The sequence below is a fragment of the Mobula birostris genome, chromosome 27 (assembly GCF_030028105.1).
Source record: "Mobula birostris isolate sMobBir1 chromosome 27, sMobBir1.hap1, whole genome shotgun sequence".
NCBI classification, from domain to species: domain Eukaryota; kingdom Metazoa; phylum Chordata; class Chondrichthyes; order Myliobatiformes; family Myliobatidae; genus Mobula; species Mobula birostris.
In genome coordinates, this window is record NC_092396.1 from 5,678,445 (window position 1) to 5,700,128 (window position 21,684).

The following is a 21,684-nucleotide window of genomic DNA, read 5'->3' on the forward strand; positions in this document are numbered from 1 at the left end:
TCTTAACCCCTCTAGCCTTTGCACCATTCTTCCACTCCTTCTGTTTAAAATTCTTCACCATTTTTGCAGGTGACTTCTGGGTCTTAACTGTACTTTTTCCTTAAACCTTAGTATTCTCTCCTCCAATTCTGGCCACCATGTTTCCCTAGATTTACTCATTCCCCAACTGGCAGCATTCCTTTAGATGCCGAGGTATTCTCTCTGCACTCTTAAGCCTGTCGGTATACACTCAGTGGTCACTTTATTAGGTACACCTGCTCGTTAATGCAAATATCTAATCGGCCAATCCTGTGGCAGCAACTCAATGCATAAGAGCATGCAGACATGGTCAAGAGGTTCAGTTGTTGTTCAAACCAAAACATCAGAATGGGGAAGAAATGTGATCTTTGTCCGTGGAATGATTGTTGTTGCCGGATGAGGTGGTTTGAGTGCCTCAGAAACCGCTGATCTCCAGGGACCTTCACTCTACAGTCTACGGAGAATGGTGCGAAAAAGAATAGAAAATCCAGTGAGTGGTGCAGTTTGGGTGAAAATGTCTTGTGTAATGAGAGAGGTCAGAGGAGCATGGCAGGACTGGTTCAAGCTGACAGGAAGGTGACAGTGAAAGACTATTAACATACCCTCAGTGTCCACTTTATTAGGTACAGGGGGTATCTGATAATGTGGCCACTGAGTGTGATTTTCCCAAACACCTCATTCAGGTCGAAGACTGAGTACTGGCCTGGGGACTCAGTCCATTAATACACTCGCAGGGATCTAAATGGGTATGGGTGATGAGGTATAGGGAGGAGTATTCCTGTGTGAGATTGATATTTTCTACTTACTTGTACACTGATTTCTTCATAGATGATGCTGAGGTTCCTGTAAAACCTGCCCACGCTATTGCGAAGATGTCCCATTCTGAGTTGGAAGACCTTGTGGAAGGAGATGAGGACATTGTTGAAGATCTGGATTTTTCTGATGAAGATTAATGAAGTCAGTCGGTGAACTTTTTCCATTGCTGTCCCAACGCCTTGATGACCATTGGATTCCTTCAGATTGTACATCCTCAAAGGAGCAACCTGACCCAAGTATTTCGTGCACAAGTACCAACGTGGCTCTAGGAAGTACAGACTTCTACGAAACCCATTTTAAGGGGGAAACCCTGGAAAGACTTTTAACCAAAAAAAAAATGTTGGAACATGTGTAATCCCCCTCCCCATTACGACCGTCTACAGAACTAAAACACTGAAAATGGAGTGATCTTTTCTAACAGTGGGATCACTAGCAAACCAGTGTTAGGCTACCAGCCACCAAAATATCCTGCCCATAGCAATTCCAGTTCATGTGTGAAGTATTACACAAGGCTAATCCGGCATCGGGGAATATTGATCGTAAGGAGTGATGGATTGGTGTATGTCAGTCCATCACTGGCTGAAGTTCAGCCAGTTAGTCCTGATCCCTATTCCAGAACCTTGGTCTGCGAAGATATTTCAACATCGTGCTGACATTTCTGTACGTTATAATCTGCCAAAAGTGTTATTTTATGTAGAAAAAATAAAATCTTTCACTTTCTTTTCAGGAAATTTCAGTCATCTTTTGTTTCTTTCATGTTTTTTCCTTTTCTTCTTGAAGGTGGGCCATTCGGCCCTTCAAGTCTGTGCCAGCTATCTGGGCAGTCCATTCCTCCCCTGTAACCTATACAATTCATGTTTTTTTCTCTCTCTCTGCACATTGGGCGTTTGTTAGTCATTTGTTAATGGGTTCCTTTGGGTTTCTTGTTTTATGGCTTCCTGTAAGGAGACAAATCTCAAGGTTGTATAATTTATGTATTATTTGATAATAGACGTACTTTGAACTTCCTCTCTCACATGCCCATCAACTCTCCGCCCACCTACACTTCTAGTCGTTAATTAACCCACAGACCATTGAGGCCAGTTCATTGGCTATATTTAAGAGGGAGTTAGATATGGCCCTTGTGGCTAAAGGGATTGGGGGTATGGAGAGAAGGCAGGTATAGGGTTCTGAGTTGGATGATCAGCCATGATCATACTGAATGGCCTACTCCTGCACCTATTTTCTATGTTTCTATGACCTGCATGTCCTCAGGTTGTGAGGAGGAACCTCACTAGGAGAATTTAAAGATTAGAGATGACCTTTTTTTGTCACAAGTACATCAAAAGCAGCGAAATGGGTCATTGGCGTCGAACCGAAATCTGCAAAGGTGTGCTGGGGGCAGACCATAAGTGTCGCTATGCTTCCAGCGCCAACGTAGCGTGCCCACAACTCACTCACCCTAACCGCACGTGTTTGGAATGTGGGTGAAAACCGGAGGAAACTCGCGCAGTCACGGCGAGAACGTACAAACGCCTTACAGAGAGTGGCAGGAATCAAAGCCCAATGTAACAGCTGGCGCGGTTATAGCATTGCGCAAATCGTGCTACCCACTCGACAGGAGCTGAGGTCACAGTGGAACTTGGGGCAACGGCACTGCTCACTGTACCTCTGTGCCGTTTCTCGTCGCTGATGGCATACAGATGTCGCCACCGAAGTCGTACATGTCGCCTCGTCCCAAAATACCTCCAGCTAGAACCGTTGAAGACCTAGATCCACGTACAGGCTTAGCAGATCGCCCTGCCTCAAGACAGCCCCAGTACTCATAGCAATCTGGCCAGCACTTGTACTTTTCCTTTCCGGCGTGTTTGTTGATTAATTTAATTAACTGAATTTGCACTTCCAGCTGTTTCAGTGGGATTCGCAAGAGTGTTAATGGATCATTACTTCAGTAACTTTACCATTGCGTTACCAGTTTCATCAAGTTTCATCTTGTGTTTCTGCCTCTGGCTGTGTTCAGGAACACTAGCAATTAAAGGAAGATGATGCAGTTAGAGTCTTAGAGCACTACAGCAATGAAACAGGCCCTTTGGCCCATCTAGTCCATGCCAAAGTATTATTCTGCCTCGTCCCATTGACATGTACATGGGCCATAGCCCTCCTTACCCCTCCCATCCATGTACAGTACAGTGCAAAAGTCTTAGACACATGTACACAGCTAGGGATGCACTGTACTGTGTGTTGGTTAAAATAGGAAGGTGGTAGGGGAACAGAAATAAGAGTAGTTAGCTTTATATTAGCCCAGTAGTTTTAAGTATTATTTGGTAATTGGAAAGTGCAGTACAGTGCAAAAGTCTTAGGCACTCTAGCTATATATATTCGCCTAAGAATTTTGCACAGTACTGTACTTGTCCAAGCTTTTCTTAAATGTTTTGTATTTTATTTCTTTAATTTACAGATACAGGGTGCAGCAGGCCCAGCAACCCCCAATTTAACCCTAGCCTAATCACAAGACAATTTACAATGACCAGTTGACCTAATAACCGGTACGTCTTTGGACTGTGGGAGGAAACTGGAGCACCCGGAGGAAACCCACACATTCTACAGGGAATATGTACACACTCGTTACAGAGGAAGCCGGGATTAAACTCTGAACTCCGACATTCCTAGCTGTAATTGTGTCACACTAAACACTACGTTACCGTAGCGTCCATCATGTCACAATTGAACCCGCAGCGCGCACACTAACCATCCTCTGAGTGAAGACATCTCCCCTCATGTTCCCCTCTAAACATTTCACCCGTGGCCTGTAGTTGTCATCCCACCCAATTTCAGTGGAAAAAGCCTGCTTGTATTTACCCAGTCTATATCCCCCATAATTTTGTATACCTGTATCAAATCTTCCCTCGTTCTCCTACACTCCAGGGATAAAAGTCCTAACCTATTCAACCTTACCCTGTTAAATCAGGTCCTCAAGCCCTGGCAACATCCTGGAAATTTTTTTCCTACACTATTTCAATCCTGTTGATATCTCCTGTAGGTAGGTGACCAGAACCGTGCGCTATCCAAGCGCGGAATAGGCCCTTTGAGCCACATTGCCCAGCAACCCCCGATTTTACCCCAACATAATCACAGGACAATTTAGAATGACCAATTTTCCCATAAACTGGTACGCCTTTGGACTGTGGGAGGAAACTGGGGAATCTTACTGAAGATTTGTGCCCTGAGCTGTATTAGCGTTTCACTATCCGCTACGCCACCGTGGCGTGGATACTGTCCATTTGGGTCCATTTATTATCAGAAAAGTGCACACAGTGTACAACCTGAAGTACTTGTCTTTGCAAACATCCACGAAAAACAGAAGCCCAAAAGAATGCACAAGAGAAAGTCGTTGGAACCTCAAAGCCCCCTCTCCTGCACAAGCAGCAGCAAGCACCAATGCAACGTTTTTTTCATCGGAACTAGCATGATGATAGCATTCACACTCGCACCATTTGATCCATTCTCTTAGGGGCATTTCATCTGTAAATCTGCCCCTGGGGCTAGCAAGCAGCTAACTATGGGTCCTGGCAGCTGTCGGCAGACAGATCCACCCGGAGGCCTGCCGAGCGATGTTCTGGGGGCATGTCCATGCTGGAATAACCATGAAGAGGGAGCACGCAGTGCCTACAAGGGATAAATGCCAGTCCTGATAACAATGGGGACATCTGAATTTATTTTGTGTTGGTAATTGTCAGACAGTTGGGTCTCATCAGCCAAGGTTGGCAGCTCATCTAGGAGAAGGAAAACTCTGATCTCAAACCCCAGCTGCCTTGCGGCTACACCCACTCATGGGGAAGGCTTCAGGAGTAAACCCCGAGGAAAAATCCGGAGCTGGAGTCCCTAAGGAGGCACTTGTTGAACTCAAAACTGACTGGCAACTCCTGCGACTCTGCTGGTGCCAAACTGGTATTAATCCTTTGGATTAATCAGCTGCGTGGAGAGGGGGAGCCTGCTGTAAGAGTATCAGTTTACCCTCCCTGTCGTACTGCCTGGCTTCCATATGACAACTAGGAGTTTGGTCAACCCCAACAGAGGGCTTTGGTAGTATTTGTGTTATCACTATTATGTATACATTTATTGTATTGCAGAATGTAATTCGTGATGAATGTGTTTTTGTGGAAAAAACACTGCAGTTTCTCACTTAGTTGAAGGTGTCCCACGGTGCTGTTAGGGAGGGGTTCCAGGCTATGAATCCAGCGACGAAGGGGCAGCCAATACATTCCCAGGTTAGCTTGGTATGCCCATGTGCCTGCTGCTTTTCCTGGTGGACAAGGGGAGGTTATGTCCTGGCGAAGCTGGGTGAATATCTGCATTGTTTTACAAATGCAGCCTCCTCCTCCTCTTTCTCTTCCTTCTCCTCTTCCTCCTCCCTCACTTTCTCTTCTCTCCTTCTTTCTCATTTTCTCCCCTTTCTTCTTCTTCCTCCTCCTCCTCCTCTTTCTCTTCCTTCTCCTCTTCCTCCACCTCTTTCTCGTCTTCCTCCTCATTCTTCTCCCCCACTCTCCTCTTATCCCCTTCCTCCTCCTCCTCTTCCTCCACTCCCCCTCTTTCTCCTCTTCTCTCTCTCCCACTCCTCCTCTTCTTTCTCCTCCCCTCTTCCTCATCCTCCTGCTTTTCCTCTTCCTCCTCTCTTATCACCACTTCTGATGCATAGGCTGCCAACAGTAGATCACCAGAGTGCTCTGACCTAGGCCAGTCCTTCATTTTCCCTCAGACGTAGCCCATCTTTGAAGCTTCTTCCTCTCCCAGGGATGAAGTCATTGGCGTTTCCGTAGCTCTGGGTTTTTACGGGATGGGCTATTGAGTTTTTATTTATTATTGTGTTCTTTGTGCTGCATCGGTTCTGCAGTAAGAATTATTTTGTTCTCCTTTCACTTGTGTACTGGAAATAACTTTAAACAATCTTGAATCTGGAATCTAGGTAATTAAACCTGATTGTGGCTGTGCTAATGGGGAACTCAGCAATGGTAATCCCACTGAATGTTGAGTGCAATAGTTAAACTCTCTGACCAGATGTGGTCCCTGCCTGGCAGTTGTCTCGTGCAAAGCTTTAGTGCCCTGTAATTGCCAATTTGATTTCCTCTGCTAGAGACTGACTCAGGCTGGGAGTTTTCACAAGTAACTGAGGAATCAGTGAGTAGTCTTGCTGTGCTTTATAGATAATGTTCCCGCACAATGAACGGGTGAGGGGGTGTGAAATAAGAAGCCGGGAGGCGATAGGTGCAAGTGGTAAAAGGTTAAAGAAGAAATCTGAATGGAGAGGATAAAGGGAGGGAGGAGGGGCCCTCTCCTCCACCCACCCACCAACCCATCTTCCCCCTCACCTGGTCTTACCTGTCACCTGCCAGCTTGTACTTCCATTCCCCCCTACCCCCACCACCTTATTCTGGCTTCTTCCCCCTTCCTTTCCAGCGCTTTGGCCCAAAATATTGACTGTTTATTCTCCTCCGCAGATAGTGCCCGACTTGCAGGGTTCCTCTGGCATTTTGTGTGTGTTACTCTGGATTTCCAGTAACTTGCGTTAATAAAGCTTACTTCTGGCGTCCCCCCGAAACTTTCCTGCACTCACCTTCAGTTGACGGCCACTGATGCCCTGGCAAAGAGGTTGTCCGAAGAGACTTGGGGGCTCATCCAGGATCTTTATTTTATCTTGTCATGTAAGTTTTTGTTGATTTAAGTTTACGTTAACTGATGTTTGTCCTCATTTTGTAACATGCACCGATGCGAGAACGTGCTTGGCATTTATACCCTGGGTACATCTGCAACATTGTGGATCTGCAGTTAATCTGATCAACTATTCTGGTTACCCTTTCTATCAAATACTCCCATCACTGCACTGTAAACACTTTAAACCACTGTTTATAATGTCAATACATGCTGGTATTTATGTATACATGTATATTTTATTCCATATCTGTACCTCAACCTCTAACTTTATTTCTTATATTTCTTATATAATCGTTGAGTGTTGCTTTCTGTTGCATACTGCACCCTGACCAATGCACCACATAAGTACCACATGACTACAAGTACCTCGGGTCAAGAATGATGAGTTCGGAGAAGGACATAAAGATACGGAAGGCGCTGGCGTGGAGGGCTATGAACGACATGAAGGAAATCTGGAAGTCAAACCTGACCAGAGGGCTTAAAAAGCGGATCTTCATAGCAGTCACAGAGTCCATTCACACGTACGGATACAAGACGTGGACACTCATCAAGACTATGCGAAAGTCTCTAGATGGTTGCTATACACGAATGCTCCGGCTGGCTCTTGAGGTGAGTTGGCAACAGCACATGACAAACGTCGAGCTCTGTGACGACCTACCAATGCTCACCACTAAAATTGAGGCGAGAAGACTGCAACTAACGGGGCACTGTCTATGCCACCCTGAGCTACCTGCCAGCCTAGTCATCATATGGGAGCCCAAGCACGGGAGGATGAACCCTGGGCGCCCTCCCAAGACTATGGTCAACAGGCTCCTAGAAGACAGCGGTGCGGCTAATGTAGATGAACTGAACACACTGATGAGGGGGAGGGAGAAGTGGAGAGTTCGTCATCGTGCCCGACGCCGGCCCCCTAGGCCTGAGTCAACGTAGTAGTAGTAATGCACCACAGCAAATTCCTAATACATGTGAGTGTATCTGGTGAATAAAGTTGACCCTTAAATTCTGTTCTCCTGACATTTTCGTCAACTTCTCCTGGGTTCTACCACACTCGGACCATAAGACGTAGTACAATGAGGCCATTCAGCCCACTCAGACTGCACCATCGTTCTATCACGACTGATTTATTATCCCTCTCAATCCCATTCTGCTTTCACCCCATAACGTTTGACATCCTTAACTATACCCGATGACTTGGCCTCCACAGCCATCTGTGGCAATGAATTCCACAGATTCACCGCCCTCTGGCCCCCTCCCCTCCCCATCCCCTATTATTGCATTGTACTGTAAACACTTGTAACCACTTTTATAATTTTTTATTCGTTATAATTGTTTGTTTTTATTGCATGTCATACCCTGACCAACGCAGCACAGCAAATTCCCAGTTTATGCAAATTGATGTGGCAAACGAGGTTGATCTTCGATCTCCCTCTGATGATAAACATATTCCAGTGTACTGTCATCATCGCAGTTAGACTGCAGGAGAAATTGTTGGTGATCTTACATCACAGCCGCTGATTTCAGTAGTCAGAGGGTGAGCTCAGAGACAGCGTGCAACTCGTTAGCTTCCCCTTGCTGAGTGGAAGAGGTGGAGGTGCTGCAGAAACAGCAACCGGTCACACCAGGGTGGTGATGGATGAAAATCAGCTATAAACCTGACACCACCAGCCTGCACCCGGCTCTCGTGTAGTGAAGTGCTCATTTGCAGCACACGTCTGCTGATTTTACAGCCCACGGCTTGCCGCTGTCGGCTTTAAAGAGCGGGAGAGAAAGTCTGATGCAAAACACAGAAAATTGCTGGAGGAACTCGGCAGGTCAGGCAGCATCTATGGAAATGAACCAACAGTCGACATTTCAGGCCGAGACCCTTCTTCAGGACTGAAAAGGAAGGGGGGAAGATGCCAGAATAAAAAAAAAGTGGGGGGGTGTAGGGAAAGGGAGATGGCTGGAAGGTGATAGGTGTAGCCAGGTGGGTGGGAACAGTAAAGGGCTGGAGAAGAAGGAATCTGATAGGAGAGTGGACCATAGGAGAAAGGAAGAGGGGACCCAGGGGTAAGTTTAGGCAGGTGAGAAGAAGGAAGAGACCAGAGTGGGGAATAGAAGAAGAGGAGAGGGGGAGAGAATCATTTTTTACCAGAAGGAGAAATTGAAATTCATGCCATCAGGTTGGAGGCTACCCAGATGGAATATAAGGTGTTGTTCCTGCACGCTGAGGGTGGCCTCACCTTGGCACAAGAGAAGACCGTGGACCAACATATGGGATTGGGAATCCGAATTAAAATATTTGGGCACTACGAAGTTTAGCCTTTGGCGGATGGAGTGAAGGTGCTCAATGAAGCAGTCCCCCAAGTTACGATGTGTCTCACCAATGTCGAGGAGGCCCATCGGAACCACCCATCACAATAGACGACCCCAGTAGACTCGAAGGTGCCTCACCTGGAAGGACTGCGTGGGGCCCTGAATGGAGGTGAGTGGGCCGGTGTGACACGTTGGCCGCTTGCAGGGAGAAGTTCTGGTAGGGAGGTTAGTGAGGAGGGATGAAAGGACAAGGGAATCATGGGGGGAGTGATCCCTGCAGAAAGCGGAGAGAGTGAGGGAGGTAGAGATGGTAGGATCCCTTTGGAGATGGTGGAAGTTGGTGAGAAACTCTGGTTCTATTGAGGTCATCTACTGTATCTGGTGATCCTGGTGCAGCTTCCTCTTCACCAGAGAGACCCGATGTAGACTGGGCGACTGCTTTGTTGAGCACCTGGCTCTGTCTGCAGTGAGCAAGGTCTCCCAGTGACCGACCGTTTTAATCCCAGTCCCCATTCCAACATGTCCATCCATGGCCTCCTCTACCACCCAGGTCAGGCTACTCCCAGGCTGGAGGGCAGCAGCCAAGTTCTAACTGTGTGGCCTTCAACATCATGGCATGACCATAACTACCAGTTATGGCTCCTGTCTCACCCTCCCTTCTCCTCTCCTGCTCATCACTCCCCTCCTTTGGTCCATTCTCTCCCCTGTCAGATTCCTCCTTCAGCCCCTTACCTTTCCCACCTATCATCTCCCTCACTTCTCACTTCGGCCTCCCGCTTTCCCCACCCACCTGACTTCACCTATCACCTTTTAGCTTGTACACCTTCCCATATGAAGAGTCATTTGATGGCTCTGAGCCTGTACTCACTGGAGTTTATAAGAGTGAGAGGGGATCTCAATGAAGTCTATTGAATATTGAGAGTCCAAGATAGAGTAGATATGGAGAGGAGGTTTCCTGTTGTGGGAGAGACTAAGGCCAGAGGGCACAGCCTCAGAATAGAGAGATATCCCTCTAGAACAGAGATGAGAAAAAAATTTGTTTAGCCAGAGGGTGTGGAATTCATTGCCATAGACGGCTGTGCAGGCCAAGTCATTGGGTATACTTAAGGCAGAGTTGATAGGTTCTTGATTAATCAGGATGTCAAAGGTTACAGGGAGAAGGCAGGAGAATGGGATTGAGAGGGATAATAAATCAACCATGAGGGAATGGCAGAGCAGACTTGATGGGCTGAGTGGCCTAATTCTGCTCCTAGGTCTCCCCCCACCCCCCAACCTCCTCCTCCTTCTGGCTTCCTCCCCCCTTTTGCTCATTATTCCACTCCACAGATGCTGCCTGAGCTGCTGAGTTCCTCCAGCATTTTGTGTGTGAAACTCTGACAGTGGGATTCTGTTCACATTCCAAAGACATACAGTTCGGGTGAGTAAGTGTGGGTTGCTCAGCATAATCCCCAGACTGTCTTGTTTGTTATTGCAAATGCTGCGTAACCGGGTGACCACTGTATGACATCTTTCTATCGTTAAAGTGCACTTGTATATTCGCTAAATAGCTGCCTGTGCCTTTAAGAGAAAAAGGTGATATCATCTTGCACGTGTGGAGTAGAATGCAGTGTTGTCATGTTCTGGAAAGGACGACGCTTGAGTGCTTTTCCCAGTTTTGGTGAGAAAAGGTGAATAATATTTGATAATATCCATGTAAATTTGTTTATACTTGTTTGTAGATCTAGAATATCGGTAATTTGACATGTTACATGTGGATGTTTTAAATTTTTGTGAGTAAATTGATCAGCACTGGAATAGCACGGTTGTGCAAATTTCCTTATCAGCCTGCTAGGTGAGTCCTTTTAGTGATTCAACTACAAGGTGATATCTTGTAAAGTTCATTTTTGTCTTTCTTAATTGTTTCATGACCGAATGTGAATGAGTTAATCTCTGTTCATGTAGCGTGAGTGTGGAGAACTCGTTTCAAGGTCTATCCTATATGTGTTTGGAAGTTAAGCACGTGTGTGCCGAAGTGAGTATATCTCTGAATTAAGATGAGATGTATTTATTCATATTTTCGATGTTGTGTATAAGGTACAGGGTTGGTGGGATTCTAATGTTGTTTGTATTGTTTTTTTTAGAATTGCCATTGCCATATTGGTTTTGTATATTTTGTTTTAATTATTTTCATACTGCATACCTAACAAGGGTGGGTCTGAAATTAAGCTGAGATTGTAAGAGCGGGAACTGTTTTTTTAAAATTTCATTTTGTCATTTTTGTTTCGATACCCTCTTTCTGCTTTAAAACATCTAAACCAGATAAAGGAATTAAATACCCAAGAAAGTATTTATTGTCCTGCGAGTGTAATTTTCCCAGGCTACAAAAGATGAATGCTTTGATGTCTCAAGGTGGCAAATAAAGATTTTAGACTCTCTTATAGAAAGATTAGCTTAATTTGTCAAATGTACATCAAAACATAGAGTGAAACGTACTTTCTGCATCAAATCAAATCAGTGAGGATGTTCTGGGGGCAGCCTGCAACTGTCGCCGTGCACCAACATAGCATGCCCACCACTTACCAACCCTAAATGTACATCTTTGGAATATGGGAGGAAACTGAGGCACACAGGGAAACCCGAGAGCATACAAATTCCTTGCCTGCAGCGGCAGGAATCGAACATCAGTAAAGACAGTGCTGTACAGCATAGCGCTAACCGCTACACTACCATACCGCCCTAACCTAATCTAAACTAAGAGAGATGGGTGTCCATAACGGATCCCATCGTGCATAAACCATCCAACAAGACGCCAGCTCAGTTAGGGTGATTTTTTTTCAGTGGGGAGGTGGTATTTTATTTCACGAAAAGTGAAGGACAAGAATAAAAGCAAATCAACAAATCGGCTAAAATTATCTTACAAATCACCATATTCTCATAGTTTACTGCTGCAGGAAGATAAACAATAATTTGACACAGTGGCCAAAACCATATAAAGGAACAACAACTTTTTAAATTTTTTTCATACTTCTCACCCTTTTAGGGATGAATATTAATCTCTATATATTGCGCTAAACAGTATTCAACCTACAAACAAAATCTCCATAAATAACGTAAATCTCCAATTATGTTGATCGCTTTAAAGCATCCATCAGGAGTAAAAGACAAGGAACGTCCCAGGCAGTTTACACTTCCGACCCCTTCCCTCCCACCCGAAAAAATCCAGAAAAACGTGCAAACTACACAACAACAGAAGAAAAAAAAGGGAAAAAAAATGAGTACCGAAATGAGTTCTGCGACTAGCTTTGTTCAAATAATTCGCTGTACAGGTATTGGGTAGCCACAAATCTAGAAATGGTCATCTTTAAATAATCTCTGGTACATGTGTACCCATAGTCCTGTCAAGTGTGTGTGTGTGTGTGTGTGTATGTATGTGTGCGCGTATGTGTGTGTATTTGCATGTGTACAGACACACAGGTGTGCAAGTAGTGATCAAACCTCTATAGTGAGGCACTTTTAAATTGTGTCCAATAGGCAAAAAATATAAACTAAAAGTACTGTACCACTTGTAAATACCGACCAATCACCGTCATCTTTGGTTTAGTACTGGACAAATGCATAGACGCTGCCATACCTCAAGCTCCTCGTCATAGTAAGCGCTTGTGAAATCTGTTAGTTTTACACTGAATATTTTAAGTCTGTGACAGAATTTTTTTTTGGTACAAGTGCACTGTGCAGGGTACTTCAATCCTGCAACCTCTGCGCTTCATTCCTGTGTAAGAAAAGAGGGAGAAAGGTCCAGACATCTTGCAGCTCCAAGCAGAAAAGAGCAGCTTCTTTTGTGGGAGGCCAGTCTGATCGTACTCTTCTTTCCAACACTTGTCTCTTTGTATTTCTTTGTCTGTTCTTGCAGGCCTCCTTGCTGCGGATTCTGCTGTGGAACAGACTGGAGTTTTTTATTTCGTGCGTTTAGAAGCCAGAGTGTTTGTCGTTGAGGAAATGCAGCCGACTAGTGAAGTTGGCGCTCCGAATAAATACTTTGGTTTTGCGAAACGGCACGTTCACTTCTGTCGCCGGAGCAGACGGCGCGATCACAACTGCGGCTTGCCGACATCGCCGATCCCCATGGCAGACGCGTTGCCGTTCTCCTGCTTCGGCGAGATGCGGCTGGCTGGGATGCTGGCGTACGGCGAGGCCACGCTGCCGGTGGAGGAGGGCCGGTTCTCAGCGTGAGGGAGGTCCCTCTCGGGTGGTCTCAGAGCAGCGGGCGGAAGTGGCATTGCCAGCGGGAAGCTGGCCATGTACAAAACCCGCCCAATCCTTTTGGCAACCTGCAAAAGGAGATCACAAGAGAAACACTAATCAATTTATTTCCACAGTAAGCCAGTACACTGAAGACAAAAGAGTTAGCATCTCCACTGAGGTAGAGTAAGACTAGAACTGAAGAGCATAGGTTTCGGGTGAAATATTTATAGGCACAGATAGAGCAGGCACCTCTGAGAGCACCACAACCTTGTCTTGGTTTGGAGGCTTGCATACCTCAGTGATCTGGAGAGCTACATTGGCTGGGGTCAGGGCGTTGTGCTTTGGCTCTTGGTAGGGTCACCCATACCAAACAGGTCAAAGGGTAGAGGCCAAACTAGGAGTGGTCCACCGGTCCTCCAAGTTTGGGGGTTCAGCTCAGGGCTAACAACCCTGACTGGTAAAACAAAACTGTTACGGAAACAGCATTGAAGAATCCTTCTACATCTGAGTGGCCAAGGACTAGACAAATGAAGGATCTTCACTGCTGCCCTAAATGCCAGCAGACATAATGGGCAGTGAGTATAGAGTGAACAGGCAGCATCCCTTTCCCAGGGTTGAAATGCTAATAGCAGAGAATATGCTCTTAAGGTGAGAAGAGGGAATTTTAAAGGAGATGTGACAGGGAAGGGTTTTTTTTACACGGAGAGTGATGGGTGCCTGGACTGTGCTGCCTGGAGTCTGGGGTAGAGGCAGATACATTAGAGGCAGTTAAGAGACATTTAGATAGTGTGGTAAACTATATATATATATATCTATAGTAACTGGGTTACCTGTCTGGACACGCCCCTCTGCTGACTGCCCCTGTGGCTCCTCCCACTAAATAAAGGCGATTGGGCCATTGCTCCTCCACTCAGTCCAGGGGCAGACACTCAGCATGATGGAGGTCACATTTTACTGCGAATAAAAGCCTTTCAGTGTTTACTCTACTTCCAGTCTTTTGGAGTTATTGATAGCGCATCAGATAGGTACGTGAATGTGAGGAAAATGAAAGGACATTGTGTAGGCAGAAGAGATTAGTTTAGTTAGCCACTCGATTACAAATTTAATTGGTTGGGAACAACATTGCGGGCCGAAGGATGCTGTACTATGTTCTATTTAAAGGGAATTTCTTCACTCAGAGGTAGTGAGAGTGTGGAACGAGCTGCCAGCGGAAGTGGTGAATGTGGGTTCGGTTGCAATATTTAAGAGAAGTTTGGTTAGGTACATGGATGTGAGTTGTTTGGAGGACTATGGTCCAAGATGGGACTAGATGAAGGGCCTGTTTCTCTGCTGTAATGTTCTATGTTATATTATTAGTTAGGGCACAAGAACTCCCAAGGTGTAATTTAAAAGCACAGGTTTTTTAACCAGGATCGGCTATATCCTGAATACTTTAGGACTGATTCCCAGCAACATCGTAAATGATTCCAGAAGATTAGAGCTGTTCATCCAGAGGATGTGACTCAGACCCACTGAACCCTTCAATAAAACCACAACTCAGCCGTGTCCCACAGACGTTCATTAGTCATAGAACATGGAACAGTACAGCACAGGAACGGGCCCTTCGGCCTGCAATGTTGTGCCAAGCCAGCTAAGAAACTAATTCCTCCTACCTCCACAGTGTCCATATCCCTCCATCTTCCTCACATTCACGTGCCTACCTAAACATCTCTTAAAAGTCTCTAATGTTTCTGCCTCTACCACCTCCCCAGGCAGCACATTCCAGGCACCCCGCTCTCTGTGTAAAAATCTTACCCCTCACAATGACCCCCCTCTCACCTTAAATGCATGCCCTCTGGTATTCGACATTTCAACTCTGTGATAAAGATATTGTCTGTTTACTCTATCTACGCCTCTTACAATCTTACAGATTGTGTCAGGTCTCCCCTCAGCTCTGCCGCTCCAGAGAAAACAGCCCAAGTTTGTCCAACTTCTCGTTATAGCACGTGACTGCTAACCCAGGCAGCACTATCGTAAACCTCTTCTGCAAAGCCTCGGCTTCCTTCCTGAGGCATCCAGATCTGTGTGCAATACGTCAGATGCAGCTTTATAAAGCTGGGACGTAACTTCCTGACTTAGCTTACAAACAGGCTGGTCAGCCCACAAAGTCTGTGCTGGCCCATTTACAACAGTCCTATTCAAAATCCCTTTTATTTGGAGCACAGCACTGGCGACCCAGGTTCAATTCCCACTGCTGTCTGTAAGGAGTTTGTATGTTCTCCACGTGACTGTGTGGGTTTCCTCCGGGTGCTCCTGTTTCCTCCCACATTCCAAAGACACACAGCTGTAATTGGGAGTTGCAGACTTGTTGGGCCAGAAGGGCCTGTTACCATGCTGTACCTCTAAAGAAAACCAATAAAATTCTACCCACATTGCAAACACCTCCCCACAGATTCTACCACACATCTACACACTAGGGGCAAATACACAGTGGGCAATTCAGCCCACCAGCACACTTCACGACATTAACTCAGTGGCCAGTTTATAAAGTACACGTGTACACCTGCTCGTTAATCAGCCAATCACATGGCAGCAACTCAATGCATAAAAGCATGCAGACATGGTCAAGAGGTTCAGTTGTTGTTCAGACCAAACACCAGAATGGGGAAGAAAAGTGATCTAAATGACTTTAACTGTGGAATGATTGTTGGTGCCAGACGGTCTCAGAAACTGCTGATGTCCTGGGATTTTCATGTACAGTATAACAGTTTCTAGAGCAGGGGTTCCCAATGCTTTTTATACCATGGATCCCTACCATTAAGCAAAGGGGTTCCGTGGGGCCCTGGTTGGGAACTCCTGCTCTAGAGTTTACAGAGAATGGTGCAAAAAACAGAAAAATATCCTGTTGAGAGGCAGTTCTGTGGGTGAGAACACCTTGCTAATGAGAGAGGTCAGAAGAGAATGGCCAGAGTGGTTCAAGCTGATGGGAACGTGACAGTAACTCAAATAACCTCACGTTAGAACACTAGTGTGCAGAAGAACACACAACACGTTGAACCTCAAAGTGGATGGGCTACAGCAGAACATACCTCTGTATCTAATAAAGTGACCACTGAGTGTACATGTACTGTGATATTTACTTCGACTTTCACCATACTCTGGGTAAAAATGTTGCCCCTTTTAATTCCTATTAAGCTCGTACTGCTCGTTCCATCACCCACCCCAACAGACGAACGTGGTCAATGGAATAGAAAGAAGCATTACCTGCGCTCTGATTTTTAGTGCTGGTCCCAGCTTCAGCCCCATCGTGTTCAGTAAGTGCTCCTCCGTTAGCAGGGGTAACGTTTCTCCATCAATAGCCTGTTCTCTGAACACCTGCACATCAAATAAAGTAGGCAATCAATACTATAAACAGGCAGATAAAGGCTCCAATTTACAGTTTCCAGCATGCCTGTTTTTGATATTGCAATCTTTGGAAAGAATCTGAAAAACATGACACATCTGCTCCTCCGTTAAGCAGGGCAAATCTCTCAGAAGGTCTAGATTAGCCGTACATGACTGCTTGTTACATACTGAATCAAATCCATAAAGGCTTCTGGTATGTTTGTACATTTAAAACCTTCCAGCTTCAGGTGAGAGCTATTTCTAGTAATTATTGAATCAATAACTGGACTCTCAATTGCATGAGATTTGAGCACACTGAACCGAATGTTTCAAGTCAAGATTGATCAGATCAATGTGTGTGTGTCTCTACACGTGCCACTGCCTTGCAGGTTTAAATATGCAGATTGTCAAAGTCTAATTTAAAGGCAGGGGTTGACAATAAACTGTACAACCCCTTCGTGGTTAGGTTGTTAGACTCGATCTGCGACTGAGGGTTAGAACATAAAACATAGAACAGTACAGCACAGGAACAGGCCCTTCGGCCTACCGTGTTGTGCCAAACCAATTAAATTAGTCAAATAGCCAACTAAACTAATCCCTTCCGCCTACACAATGTCCATATCCCTCCATTTTCCTCACATTCATATGCCTTTCTAAACGTCTCTTAAAAGTCTCTAATGTTTCTGTCTCTACCACCTCCCCAGGTACCCACCACTCTCTGTGTAAAATACTTTCAACTTACTCCCCCTCACTTTAAATGTACGCCCTCTGGTATTAGACGTTTCAACACTGGGAAAAATTACCGTCTGTCTATCTATGCCTCTGATAACCTTATAAACCTCCATCACATCTCCCCTCAGCCTCTGTCACTCCAGAGGAAACAACCCAAGTTTATCCAACGTGCCCTCTAATCCAGGCAGCATCCTGGTATATTTCTTCTGCACCCTCTCCAAAGCTTTGACATCCTTCCCATAGTGGAGCGACCAGAACTGTATGCAATACTCCAGATGCGGCCTAACTAGAGCTTTCTAAAGCTGAAACGTAACCTCCTGACTTTTGAACTCAATGCCACAACCAATAAAGGCAAAGATGCCACATACCTTCTTAACCACCCTATCAACCTGTGGAGCCACTTCCAGGAAACTACGAACTTGGACCCCAAGGTCCCTCTGCTCATTTCCACTGTTTAGGATCTTGTGGGTTCTTCCGGCTGTGTGTGTCTCCAGGAGCCCGAGGAACCCACAATCACAGATTGAGTTCAGCAAAATAACCAAGATACAATCATTTGCACACACACAATATTTTAGGAACAGTTTCTTCCTCTCCACCATCAGATTTCTGAATGGATAATGAACCCATGAACACTGCCTCGTCCTGACGAAGGGTCTCGGCCTGAAACGCTGACTGTACCTCCTCCTAGAGATGCTGCCTGGCCTGCTGTGTTCACCAGCAACTTTGATGTGTGTTGCTATTTTCCTTCTCTTTTTGCACCACCTATTTTTTTCTCGTTGTAATTTATACTATATACTGCTGCTGCAAGACAAATTTCACAGCATGCCAGTGATAATAAATCTGATTCAGATTCTGAAATTCCTCTCATTAAACAGAGACTTCAAACAAACGGTAATTTAAAAGAAGTCTTGGCTGGTTCAGTAACATTGCCGGAGTGGGAGTCAACCTGTTCTGACTGCCGCCCACACTGGCATATCCGACTGTGCTCCCTGTAGTAACAGCAGCCACCGACATCAGTTTCTCGGGGTCTGGTGGGAATGGCCACTGAACCGGCTGGATCGTGACACACACATCTCTCACCGCGAGTCTGGTGCTGCTGACTGGAAGCACAGGGAGGCAGCATGCTCCTGGCCTCTCGTTGGGTGAGGTGGACCTCACTAGCAAGGTGGGGATCTGGTAGAGCTAAAGGCCACTGACGGTGGACCAGCACGGCCTCTGGCAGTCTGTGGGTGAGCTCCAGGGGCGTGCACATTTCAACAGTGGGAGGAAGAAGCAGACGATTGGTCAGAAGATGCATCAGTTGACTGAGGCACCGAGATGATGTGAAGGAGTGAGATAAACTTTAAGTCTGCACTAAGCCCAACAAACATAGTACTGGGATCAATAAACAGGGGTATGTGATACTGGGGAGGATGAGGTGAATCTTTAGGTCAACTGCATGACAAGTCACCTACCTACCAACCACAGATCTGTGGCATGTCATCAAACCTTTTTTAGGCCTCTCCAAACCCTCAAGTATTTTTGCTGGTCAAGTTGCCCTCCAGGTTGATAAGATGGTTAAGAAGGCATATGGTGTACTAGTCAGGGGACTGAGTTCAAGAACCATGAGGTAATATTGAAGCTCTATAAAACCGTAGTTAGACCACTCTTGGAGTACTGTGTTCAGTTCTGGTTGCCTTAGGGAAGCTTTAGAGAAGTTGCAAAGGAGATTTACCAGGATGCTAACTTTGGATGCTACGTCTTATGAGGATAGGTTGAGCGAGCTAGGGCTTTTCTCATTGAAGGAGGATGAGAGGTAACTTGATAGAGGTGTACAAAATGATAAGAGTGGCCTTTTCCGCAGGGTAATACACAGGGGCATAGTTCACTATCACATTGCCTTTTATGTGGGAGCCTGGCAGTTCGGATTCCTACACTAGGAATGACACAATAGTGTAGCAGTTAGCATGACACGATCACATTGCAGTGAGCCAGGTACACTCTACCTATTTAGAGATACAGCATGGAACAGGCTCTTCCATCCCTTCGAGCTGCTGCCCTAGCAAACCCTGACAACCTTGATTTGACCAACTAACCTACCTAGTATGTCTTTGGACTGTGGAGGAAAGTGGAAGACCCGAAGGGAATCCATCCGTTCCATGGGTAAGGCACACCGAGATTCCTTACAGAGGAGGCTGGAATTGAACTCCGATGCCCTGAGATGTAACAGCCCTGTCGCGCTAACCACTATGCCACCATGTCACCCAAATTTCCACCACTGTCTGTAAGGAGTTTGTACGTACTTCCCCCGAATGCGTGAGTTTCCTCCAGGTGCCCTGGTTTCCTCCCACAATCCAAACATAAACCAGCTGGTAGGTTATTGGTCGCATGGACATTACTGGGTGGTGCAGGATCTTTATCTGGAAGGTTCTGTTACCTTGCTGTTCTCTAAGTCATCATCATCATGTGTCGTGTCATATGACATCATCATCATGTGCTATGTTGTATGACATCATCATTATGTGCCATGTCAGAAGCTACGTGGGCAATTGTGGTCTTTCCACGACCATGATTGTTCTTGGCAATTTTTACTACAGAGGTGGTTTGCCATTGCCGCCTTCTGGGCAGTGTCTTTACAAGATGGGTGATCCCAGCCATTATCAATACTCTTCAGAGATTGTCTGCCTGGCGTCAGTGGTCGCATAACCAGCACCTGTGATGTGCACCAGTGCTGCTCGTACGACCATCCACCACCAGCTCCCATGGCTTCACGTGACCTTGATGGGGTCGGGGGGGCGGGGTTGGCTAAACACACCTTGCCCAAGGGTGACCTGCAGACTAGTACAGAGAAAGAGCGCCTTACACCTCCTTTGGTAGAGACGCATCACCACCCTGCACACACGATCTCCTTCTATACTCCAGTGACAAAACAACGTGGTGGAGAAACTCAGTGGGTTGAGCAGCATCTGTGCAGAGGGATCTGCTGACACCCTCCCGCAGATCGTATGTTGCTCCAGATTAAAGCAGCGACACTTTCTTGTGTCTCCACCCGTGATTGGTTCTAAGACGTAAAGAACCTTGCTCAGGGTCTTGGGCCAACGGTTCTCCTGGACGGGCGGCTTACCTGTGTGTACTCTGCGCAGCCTGAGAGGTTGGTGATGAAGTTGCAGACGTCGTCAACCGTCCACTTGCTGATGTCCTCTACAGGCGCGCTGTCGTCCGCGTCGAGGAAGAGGCTACCAATGCTGCCTGCAGGGAGAAGCAAAGAACACGGTCAGCCAGCATGAGGACAATTCGCCAGGGTCGCGGTCCAGCTGAACACGGATCTCCAAAGCGTTGCTGTTGAGGTGATTGCTGGGCATCACTGAATCCTCTGCTGAGCAGCGCCAGTCATCACATCAGAGTTCAAAGTAAATTTACTATGTTAGTACATATCTGTCACCATCTACTGCCCAGAGATGTGTTTAATTGAAGGCATTCACAGTAAAACAGGGAAATACAACAAATCAAAGAAAAACTACACACACTGACAAACAACCAATGTGCAAAAGAAGAGAAACTGTGTAGATATATACAGATAGATAGGCAGATAGATAGACAGACAAACAAATAGGCAGACAGATAGCTAGATAGGTAGACAGACAGACAGACATGTAGACAGGTGGATAGAGAGATACAGGGATAAATAAAACGAAGCATAGCAGTCACCAAAACACTCAACACGAAACTAAGAACATCGCAGCCCTTTGCGAATTTGCTCCTTGATCCCTCTAGGAGAGATTAGAGGCAAGTGCTTTGGTTGCAGTTAAAGGTAGGGAGAAGGGGCACTGACAGATTGAGATAAGGAGGAGGTAGGGTGGAGGTAGGGTCGGAGGAGGCACAGTGACTCAGCTGGGAGAGTCGGTATCTTTCATCTCCAGTAACCCAGGTACAATCTTGATCTCTGATACTGTGCGGAAGTTTGCACGTTTGGCTTGTGACTGTGCAGGTATAGATCATAGTTATATGGGGTTATATGGGAGGCAGGGTTTGAGTTCTGGTCACCTCACTATAGGAAGGATGTGGAAGCATTGGAAAGGGTACAGAGGAGATTTACCAGGATGCTGCCTGGTTTAGAGAGTATGCATTATGATCAGAGATTAAGGGAGCAAGGGCTTTACTCTTTGGAGAGAAGGAGGATGAGAGGAGACATGATAGAGGTGTACAAGATAATAAGAGGAATAGATAGAGTGGATAGCCAGCGCCTCTTCCCCAGGGCACCACTGCTCAATACAAGAGGACATGGCTTTAAGGTAAGGGGTGGGGAGTTCAAGGGGGATATTAGAGGAAGGCTTTTTACTCAGAGAGTGGTTGGTGCGTGGAATGCACTGCCTGAGTCAGTGGTGGAGGCAGATACACTAGTGAAGTTTAAGAGACTACTGGACAAGTATTTGGAGGAATTTAAGGTGGGGGCTTATGTGGGAGGCAGGGTTTGAGGGTCGGCACAACATTGTGGGCCGAAGGGTCTGTACTGTGCTGTACTGTTCTATGTTCTATAAGACACAGGAGCAGAATTATGCCATTCGGTCCATC

At 46.1% G+C, this 21,684-nt stretch overlaps 2 protein-coding genes across 15 annotated transcripts in view; one reads left to right on the forward strand and one right to left on the reverse strand.

The window, feature by feature from the left end:
• The window catches only part of noc2l (NOC2-like nucleolar associated transcriptional repressor), a 169,353-nt gene extending 167,788 nt beyond the window's left edge, over window positions 1-1,565 (forward strand). For both annotated transcript variants that reach the window (XM_072245051.1, XM_072245052.1), the window contains exon 19: window positions 847-1,565. In XM_072245051.1, the coding sequence (XP_072101152.1) occupies window positions 847-971 (125 nt within the window). In that variant the 3' untranslated portion in view covers window positions 972-1,565. The remainder of the gene's footprint in view (window positions 1-846) is intronic.
• An 8,540-nt stretch (window positions 1,566-10,105) lies between these two features.
• The window catches only part of samd11 (sterile alpha motif domain containing 11), a 324,620-nt gene continuing 313,041 nt past the window's right edge, over window positions 10,106-21,684 (reverse strand). For 10 of the 13 annotated variants that reach the window (XM_072244914.1, XM_072244909.1, XM_072244915.1 and 7 more), the window contains 3 exons: window positions 20,237-20,361; window positions 16,282-16,392; window positions 10,107-13,124 (listed from right to left, as the gene is read on the reverse strand). In XM_072244914.1, the coding sequence (XP_072101015.1) occupies window positions 12,885-13,124; window positions 16,282-16,392; window positions 20,237-20,361 (476 nt within the window). In that variant the 3' untranslated portion in view covers window positions 10,107-12,884. Of the gene's footprint in view, window positions 13,125-16,281; window positions 16,393-20,236; window positions 20,362-21,684 lie in introns of all 13 variants that reach the window. The other 3 variants (XM_072244904.1, XM_072244903.1, XM_072244902.1) reach the window with 1 other exon arrangement.